At 48.7% G+C, this 10,332-nt stretch overlaps 1 protein-coding gene across 1 annotated transcript in view; it reads left to right on the top strand.

Moving 5' to 3' along the window:
- Nucleotides 1-1,328: 1,328 nt before the first annotated feature.
- Nucleotides 1,329-10,332, top strand: part of DNAJB12 (DnaJ heat shock protein family (Hsp40) member B12) — a 17,501-nt gene continuing 8,497 nt past the window's right edge. Inside the window, 4 exon segments of the mRNA XM_011355205.2 lie at nt 1,329-1,352; nt 1,354-1,564; nt 8,335-8,515; nt 9,789-9,934. Of these exon segments, the coding sequence (XP_011353507.2) occupies nt 1,329-1,352; nt 1,354-1,564; nt 8,335-8,515; nt 9,789-9,934 (562 nt within the window).

Below are 10,332 nucleotides of genomic sequence, written 5' to 3'. Positions count from 1 at the left end.
GTTGTTTCCTTTCTGAAATAACTAACTGTATTACGTGAAGGACCCGCTGCTTCATTTTCTTTTCCCGGATTCTTTCCAGACCTCTAAACAGTGGCTGTCACAAGGCTCAGTAATCAAACTTCTACTCTTCCCCTATCTACACTCACTTCCTTGGTGCACTTAGTCCCATAGCTTTAAATACCATTTATATATACTGATGATTTCCAAAGTTATATTTCCAGCTCCACCCTCATCCCTAAACCATACATGTGTACAACTCCCTATTTACATCTCCACTTGATTCTAAAAGGTATCACAAACGTACACCTTAAATCAAACATTTAATATTCTTCTTACCAAGCTGCTCCTCTCAGTCTTCCCCAGTTTTGGTAAATGGAAATGCTGTTCTTCCACTTAGGCCAAAAACCTTAAAATCATCCTTGACTCCTTTCTCTTACGTCCCACATATTCCATCAGCAAAATCACTTTGTATCTTCAAAATATACCCAGAATGTGATTTTTCACCACCTCCGCAATCACCCTTATCCAAGTTACCATTAATTCTCACCTGGGTTATAGTAGTAGCCTTTCACTAAATCCTGCTTGAGAGGCCAAGTAATACAAAGATTGAGAAATGGCCAATGGATTTGGCAATATGCGTCATTGCTATCTTTGACAAGGCTGCTTTCGCTGGAATGGCAGGCATGAAAGCCTGACAGAACTGAATTCCACTCTATAGTGGAATCCTACATGCTTCCTATATAGTGGTGTACTATCCTTGTTAATCGTGTAATAACTCACCAAAGAAGTTCCTGATTCCGAGCCTTTGCTTTTGCTCTTCCTTCCGCCTAGACCACCCTTTTTCAGATAGTCCCATCTGGAATACCTGCTTTCTCTCTTGAATTCAGATTTCTCTTAAAACAGCTTCTGAGAGATTTATCAGACCATTTAAAATAAAACCTTCAACTCTCTATCCCTTTTTCTTCATAGCATTTATCACTATCTAAATATATCTATTTATTCGATGTCTCCCCACCCCCTACACACACTAGAATGTAAGCTCCATGAGGGCAAGGGCTTTGTTTTGTTCACCACTGTATACCCAGCCTGGCAAATAGTGGGTTCTCAAGAAATACGTTTTATAAATAAATGACCTTCGTCTCAAATACATAGTTACTACCAAGAACGTGCAAGCATACTCAACTTTAAGAGCTCTGAATATAACCCTTCGGCTTCCAGAAATGTGGGCATGCACCCTTAACGTCCCTTAAACATCGCCCTCTTAGAAGACATACGGTAGCCCTCTTCCGCCCTCGCCCAAACCTCAGAAAAGGAGGGGCGGAGGCTTTATGTCATCAGCCTGCGCCCGGCTGTATCGCAACGCGCCGACAGCTGGCGCAGCCCTTCGCTCTCCCGGCCTCCCCCTCCCTGGTTCCGCGCTCTGGTTCCGCCATGGAATCCAACAAGGATGAAGCCGAGCGCTGTATTAGCATCGCACTCAAGGCCATCCAGAGCAACCAGCCCGACCGGGCGCTCCGCTTCCTGGAGAAAGCACAACGGCTGTACCCGACGCCGCGAGTTCGCGGTGAGTGTGAAGTGCCGGCGAGACAGAGGGGACATTAGAACTGATGGGGGGAATACGGGAACGGACCGACGAGAGCAGTTGGAGGAGGGGGAGGGGAGACGAGGCGCGGCTACGCCTGCGCACTAGGACGCGCGGTGGCTGCTGGGAGGTGTAGTCTTTCGCTCTCACGCCTCCGCGGGATGCTACAGATAGGATGAGAAGGGCCACCTCGACTTCAGCTTTCCGGGTGCTTGCGGAACCCTCTGAGATTTGGAGTTCCCAAGAATGAGAGGCACTGGCAGACGGGGCGAAGGGAACTAACCTGGAAGCGAAATCGAACTACTTTTCCCAAGCGGCCATTCGGTGGCCCAGGGGCCATTGCCGGCCTGGGAAATGTTATAGTTCAGGAAAATAAGCATAGCTCTTCTGAAGGAGAGAAAGGGTTCTAGAAAGGGAAAAAAGACTTCCGATCTTCTGACTGCCTGGAAAGGCGTCTTCATATCTTCACTCCCTTCCCTGGTCGTCTCCAGGTGAAGGACAGGGACCACTCTCCCGAAACTAGAGCTACCTTTTCCCCCTACTCCATACCACCGCCTTGGACGGTGCGCCCTGAAACCCGGCTTCTCACTCCTTCCTGGAGCTTCTTCACCCGTTTGTGAGATCCAGAGCAGACTGTCCGGAAGACGCTGGCCTCAGCCACCCCCACCCACACTTGCCCCCAAGAGTCCATCAGTAGCTAATCATATGGACGGCTGGACAGCACCAGGCTATCTTGCTCTGCGGCCCTGGACTGAAACCTTCCAAACCAGGGAGAGAATAATGAGGTTGTCTCAACTCACCATCTCGCTGTACCTGGAAACCCTGTTTTTCTTTAACCTAAATCTTCAAAGAAGTTTTTCATAATACAAGCTGGAGGGGAGAAAGTGGTAGTCCGTTAAAGATCCGGGTTTGTGCCTGCAATTACTATTTAGTAAACCGTCTGATGTATGTCAGGTACTCAGAAGACCAGGGTTATCATCCTGACTGCTACCACGTGATCTTTCCGAGCTTGGATTTACTTACCTAGAAGATCAAAGGGTTGGCACAGATAATGTGAATAACAGTAATACCCATAGGGCTTTTCAATTTAGAAATCTCTTTCGAATGCATTTTTTTCACTTGCACCTACCCTACCAGGGAGGTAGAGCAAAGATTATTATCTTTGTTCTATAGATGAGGAAATATCTCAGAGGCAAGGGACTTGCCCAAGAAATAGTTAGAAATTGGAAAGCTCTGTGACTCTGTACATGTTTACTAAAGGAGTAAAATGAAATTGAAGAGCAGCTATCAGCCTCCTAACCATCCTTGCCCAGGTTATGAAATTGAGAAAGAGGAACCCTGGCAGAAGAGGCTGCCTGGAACGCCTGAATTTTCCTGCCTCCTGCCTTCTGACTCTTGCATGTTAATCTTTTGGCCTATTTGCATCTTCTTAGGATTTCAGCCCGCATTTGCCAGGACTCCTGAGGTAACCTGCTGAAGGAACTTCTTTATGAAATAAATCACACTGTATAAGAGGAGAGCAGGGTGGGGTAGAGGGAAACTGAATTCTGAATTCGAAGCCTCTGGGGGCTCAGGAGCAGGCAGCCAAGAAAGGATGGTAACAATAGAGCTCGTGGAGATGTTCCTGTCAGCAGGCCTCCTGGTCTAGTTCAGGAGCATAGATGTCCTTCCTGGGGCTCAAGCACTGAAATTTGCTCAGGCAGAAGAGTCACCTGCTGCATATTTGTCATATTTATGATATTCTGGAAAAAGTATATACCTTGTGCCTCTCTGTAAATGTCACCTGTACCATCTCCAGCCCTGCATTGAGCTGACAGGGACCTGGGCTTAATTTAGGCCTGGGATGGGGAGATCTTGGTCAGAAAAATACTAAGTAGTATTGTCTACCTGGTATTTGATATTTGAGGTCCGAGTTCATTCCAGATGCTCATTAAGTGCAACCAAATTTTTTGTTTTGTTTGTGAAGTTCTCTGCTTGGTGCTAAGTGGTATAGCAACATTGGTAAGACTTGATCCTTTGCCTCAGGGGGTGTACGATCTAGTGAAGGAAACAAATTACAGAAAAAAATTATATCATAAGCCATAAAACAATGACATTAAACAAAAATTAAGCACAGTGTCAGATGCTGAGGACTTAAGGATGGACATGAAGAATCTAGTCCTCGCCCTCCATGGATAGGTTCACAGTCTGGTGAGGTGGAGGGGAGTGCTGGGAGTAGGGGGTGTGAAGGACAGTCTTCTGAACATTAAATTATAAGCGTAGCGAGGACAGAAAAATAATGGTAGATTGCATTAAAAGAAGGCTTTAGGGAGTAGGACAGGAGGCAGCATTTAAACTGTACTTCGGCAGAGGGTAGACTTGGAAAAGGGCATACTAGGAGAAAGACATGGGGGCTGGAAGTTGTAAGAGGTTTGGGGGAAGGGGTCAAGAGTAGCAAGATTTGGAGGCTGTGGAGGTGGTAATTTGAATATAGAGAAGATTGAGTCTGGAAAATAGAATGGGGCCAGATTGTGGAAATTCTTTCCTGCCAGCCCAGGATATTCACTTTATGCTGTACTTAGTGAAAAAACTATTGAAGTTTTTGATGGCAGGAATAAGAGAAGGGTATTTTTCTTAAAAGACAACAGCATGAAGTATTGAGAAGAGAGACCTAAGGTAGAAACCAGTTGGGAGACAATTGCACTGAGTAGTTTAGGAGCTATGAGGGCCCAAGATAAGGCAGTCTGGAGGAAGATAAGGTCATTGGAGAGGAGGTACCAATTCTGTGTGAGAGAAGAATGCTGAGGAGAAATGAGGACTGAGAATCCAAACCTGTGTGACTGGGAAGAAACCAAGGCTGAAGAACATGAAAGGGAAGAAATAAGCAGAGTACAAGATGCTGGTGGCTTGTTCCAAAGGAGCTGTCAGTTTGGAGCTCAGGAGAGAGCTCCAGGTCCCAGCTAAAGTCTGGTCTCAGTTTGATGAAGCTCATTGGAGTTGTGCCGGGCTGAAGTCATTGTAGGAAAGTGTGAAATTTGTAGAGAAGGTTGCTGTTGTCACACCCATGGGGCACATCTGTTCTTAACCATAGAGTACAATGGAGCAACAACAGGAAGAGGCTATCCCAGGAGAGAGCAGCTGCCAGGTAGCCACGGAGCAACATGTCAGGGAGGTGTTGAGCAGCACTGTCAGTTGCTGCAGAAGCCACATGGGAAAAGGACAAGTTGAGAAATGAAAGGTTAGGATCAAGAACATGGGTAGAGGATTGGTCTTGGAGAAGTGGAAGGACAGACAAAGGGAAGGGTTAGGGTGAGAGGAGGCTCAGAGCAACCTTGAAGGGTCAAGGGACTTCACAGTGAAAAGAATATGAGGGGACTTGAAACTCAATCAGCAGGAGGTAGCACCGGGAGGCACCAAGGTCTGGACAGTCAAACTGTGCAGCCGTAGTCAGGCACTAAGCTGAGATGCCACAGGGCAGACGTAGTAGAGCCAGTCAGTCCCTTTCCGAGAGTTTCTATACAGTGCCTGGCAGCCTGGTAGCCACTGGCTTTGCCTGAGGCTTAGCAACAATGGTGGAAGGTACCAAGTTTTCCAGAGAGATGGTGAGAACATCTGTAGGCCTCAGCTTCCCCAGTATACAAAGAAAGGGTTGACCTGAATGATCCTGCAGTGTAGGCTGCCTGAAGTTCTATGAAATGGCTGGTTCTGCATCCAAGCTAAGTCAGGAAGGTCATGCTGGGAAGGCCAGTGCATGGGAGAGGGGAGGATTAGTTGCCAAGAGATTTTGGCATTCAGGGCCTAGGAGTGAGAGAGGTTCAGATACTGGCGAGGGCCAGGGTGGGGTTGTCTGCTTGAATCAGCCTTCATGAACCTCACTGAGTGCTCAGCCCTTCCATTCACCTGATTTCACTGAATCTTACCCCTCAGAGCAACCCTGTGAAGGCAGGAATCATGTCTTCACTGAGGAATTCGATAATTTGACAAGGCTACGTGACTACTTAGCAAAAGAACCAGACTGTCTAGCTCCACTCCCAGACTCTTTTCCTACTCTAATCTCCCTTTCCCAGCTCACTTTGAGCACTACAGGTGCATGGAGAGAGCCTGGAAATAAAAGTCACAGTAACAGATGACAATATTTTCTGGACATTGGGCCACGTTCTTTATATGCATTTACTCCTTTACTCTTCCGACTCTCGTGAGAGAGATACATTTTCATGGAGAAGCTCTTAACTTATCTAAGATGACCTTGCTAGCAAGTGGCAGAGCCAGGTTTGAACCCAAGCAATGACTCTCCAGTCTGGGTTTGAGGAGGGCCCACCCCTGGTGGCTTTGACTATAGAAATGCATTCACCTCTACCTCAGCTACCACCCCTCCCACCCCAGTTTTGGTTTCTTCCACCAGTTTCCCTTTCTAAATGTCTGCCAGCTTTACTGGGAAGGGGCAAATCAGGATTTGAACGCGGCCATGTCTGTCTACAAATTCCACACTTTCCCACAATGACTTCAGCCAGAGCCACATTAAGTTGTTCTACCTCCTACTCCTTTGTGACATTTGCCAATCAGCCACTGTGCCAGTTAGGGATGTAACAGTGAGTCAGGATGAGGCAGTCACACCCTGTGGACCTGGTAGAGGGGATGTCCAGGCCACAAAAGAGACCTACTTGTCAGCAGCCAAAAGTCTCTCATTGCTAACTCAAGCAGGAATCATCTGTCTGAACCAGAGCTTTCTTTTTTGCAGCCTAGGGAAATTAGAGTGGCTGACTCTGTGTAACTGCCCTGAAAAGCTTCCAGACGCTTCCCTGAGAAGTACTGAAGAGAGTCCATCCCATCTTCTGGCTGACATTCTTGTGTATCGCAATCTAATGGCTGGTCATGTTGTCCTTAGGGTATGTCAGCTCAGCCTGGACCACTGGGGCTTCCAGAAATCTAAATAAACAACTTTTTTAAAAGCCCTTAAAAACTCAGCAAACCAACCTCCTCCCTCTGTCCCATCTTGATCAGCATCTCTTTATTTTGGGGTTTCCTCCTTTGCCATTCCCTTGATGCCTGGCATGGACCTGGCACATGGGACAGAGTAAAATATCATGGTTGCAAGTGGGTTCAAAGCCTGCTAAGTGCTGAAATTTTGCTTTCCTAAGCCTCGAAGCTCCCCAGCCCCACCACCTCAAGACCTCTCATCTTCCAGCTAGTTCATTGGCCCAGGTCATAATAGCAGCTACTCATTTTGCAGTTTTACTGTATGTCAGTCTCCATGCTGAGTGCTTACACACATTGTCTCATTTCATCTTCATACCCCCATTGCGAGGAATAGGTTTCACAGATTGACTAGGGTCATACTGTTAGGATGTAGTTGAGCCGAGATTGAAACCTGGGTCTTTCTGAATTCTCTTCTATACTTGGAATGACCATGGAAGTGGCTTCCCCTGCCATACTCATGTGGTCCGGGCTAACAGCACAGTTAAAAGCAAGGTCCTGTGAGCTGGACATCATGGGATTCAAGTGTTGCCTACCGAGCTTGTACAGCCATGGGCAAGTTGATCAAACACACAGCTCCTCATAATGGGGATGGTGGTCGTAAGACCTACCTCTAAGGCTATCATGAAGACTAAATGAGCTAATACATGCAGCACACTGTGCCCAGACCTGCCTGACACATAGTGAGCACGCATCCCTGTTTGTCCTCTCAGAGTGCCCTCTCAGGGTTTGCTACAGGAGCTTCTCCACCTCCCTCATGTGGGCCAAACTCAGCTATTAGCTCCTGTGTATGGATTTCCCAGCTGCTGGCTCGGTGAGAGCCCGTGAGCAACTAACAGCAGTGGCTCAGGGCACGTTGGTCCACTTGAGTCCCAGTGTTCTGTTCCGAGCAAGCCATGCTCAAGGTCCCTTCGGTGAGACTCAGATATGTCACAGTACAGGGTGTCTGACACCCAGCACAGTGCCTTGAGCCCAGCAGGCACCTGGAACATTTGAAAGAAGCTAGGGAGCACTGGGCTATGCTGCTGTCCTTCATCAGCACAGAGGTGTCTTGGGTACCTGCCTGGTTTCCCAGGGCACTGTGCCCCAGGCAAGACTAGCGGGGTTCAGAACTGTTTTGGTGCCTGAAATGGCACAGGAGACTAATGCCGGAGATTTGAGCCTCCCCTTACAGAGTTAGCAGGAACCAAGGACTTGGGTATGAATAACCATGATCCTGAGGGTGACAGCTAATGCCCTGTATAGACTCTGAACATTGAAGGAGGACATTTGACATGGCCAGCCATTTGAAAAATTTTTAAAAAACAGCAAGTAGTTAACACAGCAGATATTTATCCTGAGTCTCGCACTACCCCTGGCCCTCTGGGGCAAATTCATTGCCCCCATTCCTCTTCATGGCTAAGTGCAGGCCTCCAGAAATCCTTCTCGACCAATCCCAGCTGAATCAGATAGTCTTGCTAAGTGGAATGCCCATTGCAGAGCCCTTTGCTCATCTCAGCTCTTAACAGAGGTTGACTGTTGAACACACTATTTTGAGATTTAAAAAATCTGAAGGATTAATAGTTTATTTTGGGGAACGGAAAAAAAGAAAAAATAATTTGTTTTTATGCTGAGTTTAAAATGACCTATATATACCCTGCCGACTCCTGAGGACTGTGGATCCTAAGAGAGCAGGTGACTATCCCGCTAGCCCCCCCACGGGCTCAAATCAGGAAAGGGGCTAGTGGCCTTACAGGGAAAATAAGGGTACGTGTCCTTGTTGGAGCAGGAACCTTGAATGGTTTCCTTGCCTCACACAGGCCTGATCGAGTCCCTCAACCAGAAACCACAGTCTGCTGGTGACCAACCCCAAACTACAGACACGACACATGCAACCCATAGGAAAGCAGGTGGGTCCAACGCCCCCTCGGCCAACGGCGAAGCTGGAGGAGGAGAGAGCACCAAAGGCTACACTGCAGAACAAGTAGCAGCCGTGAAAAGGTAGAGGGCTGGGCCCAGCGGGCAGGGGTCGGGGCCTGGTCGGGGCAGTGGTGGGAAGTTCTCAAGTCTGGAGACAGCTTCCTGTGGCACATCCTCCACCTCACTGCTACCTATGGTCTGGACGGGCCCTGGGAGGGTCTTGAAGATGGAGAAGAAGGTCCAGTGGTCAGGCTCACCAGGCCCTGGAATATAGTGTGAGAATCAGGGCTCCACTTTCTCCTCCCACTGAGACGGACCACAGCAGAGGCTGGAAACGCTGACACCGCTGGCTTCCTCTGCCGCTGGCCGGGCAGGCCTGGCCTCTTTACACAGCTCTGTTTGTCAGACAGAAATGAAGCCTGGTCTGCCCCACCAGATTTTCCCCCAACCCACACCCTCAACAAAGACCCTTTCAGACCAGAGCCTGTGTAGGGTAAAGTGGAGACAAGAGACAGTTCTCCCTCCACGGCTTGGGCTCAATACTGGCTGAGATGGTCCAGCCAAGACTTCTCAGGAGTAGAGATCCCAGGTCTCATTTTCCTCATACTTCCCCCCAAACTATCCTCGGGATCCCTCCACTGTCATTCCCGCATGGTCCTGGCTGCTAGTGAAGACATTAGCAAGCTTCAGGACTGGGGTTCAGCCTGCATGTGACCTAGCATGACTGTAGTTTGCCATAAATGCACATGACAAGTTTACATTTTTCTGACAAGACAGGGTTTTGACCAGACAAGTCTATCAGCTGTAAGCAGTAGAAACTGATTGAGGGGAGATGGGAAAGCTTGGAAAAGGCCAAGAATCAGGGTCTCTAGGGACCTCAGAAATAAGAATTGATGCAAGAGAAGCAAGGTCTCTTCAGGGTCCTTCAAGGTGAGATATGGTGAACAGGTGCCTGTCATGGCCTTAATGTTGCCCACTCAAGACTCAAATTGTCAGGAGAAGAGACAGCTGGCCGAGCTTGGGCTACACCTGCCCTTGGGCAGAGACCCCGGACTGATAGTCTTTCTGAGGTTGCCTGCAGTGAGGATGCTGTTGGCAAAGGGCAGTGGTTCCTGGCCTGGCAAACAGAGCAGCTGCCCCCTCTTCAGTCCTAAATGTATTCTTGGTGTTTCCACTGGGCCCTGCTCAGATCCCCATCCCAGTTGGAGCTTCCTGATGCTCCCTTGTTCCCTAGGTCTGACAGCTTGTTCCCCTAAGCCCACTCAGAGCTGTGTGCCCATGCCACTTATTCCTCACCCACCTGAGTGCCACGGGCCCATGTAGAGCTCCCCGACACGCTCTTCTCTCCCCTCAGGGTCAAGCAGTGTAAAGATTACTACGAGATCCTGGGGGTGAGCAGAGGGGCCTCAGATGAGGACCTGAAGAAAGCCTACCGCAAGCTGGCCCTCAAATTCCACCCAGACAAGAACCATGCACCTGGCGCCACTGAAGCTTTCAAAGGTAAGGCAGCCCTGGTTTTCTGACGTTTTGGTGTTTATATCTCCTGTCCTTAGGGGTGAATCAGAGGCTTTTCCAGGAAGTGGTCTTGGATCTAAGTCCTACAGACTCAGGAGCTGCTTCCTAAGAAGGTCCTAGTAGCCACCCCTAGCCACACAGATCTGTCAGAGCTAAGATAGCGCCACCTCTGCCCGGGGATTACAGGAGGAGAACTGAAGCAAAGGAGGACCCATGGCCTCTCCAAAGTTGCACAGTGATTGAGGAGAAGAAGCAGTTCTCCTGACTCACCTGTATGCACTTCTCCATCTTGGGATCTTGGTAACAATTTTCCTTGTGCTGAGAAATTGAGCAGCCCCATGTCAGGGGCCTCTGGCCTGGTGACCTCCTCAGCACCATAGCCA

The sequence above is a fragment of the Pteropus vampyrus genome, unplaced genomic scaffold, assembly GCF_000151845.1.
Source record: "Pteropus vampyrus isolate Shadow unplaced genomic scaffold, Pvam_2.0 Scaffold20, whole genome shotgun sequence".
In the NCBI taxonomy this organism is placed as follows: Eukaryota; Metazoa; Chordata; class Mammalia; order Chiroptera; family Pteropodidae; genus Pteropus; species Pteropus vampyrus.
The sequence above is the reverse complement of the archived record's forward strand: the minus strand, read 5'-3'. Positions and strand labels throughout refer to the sequence as shown.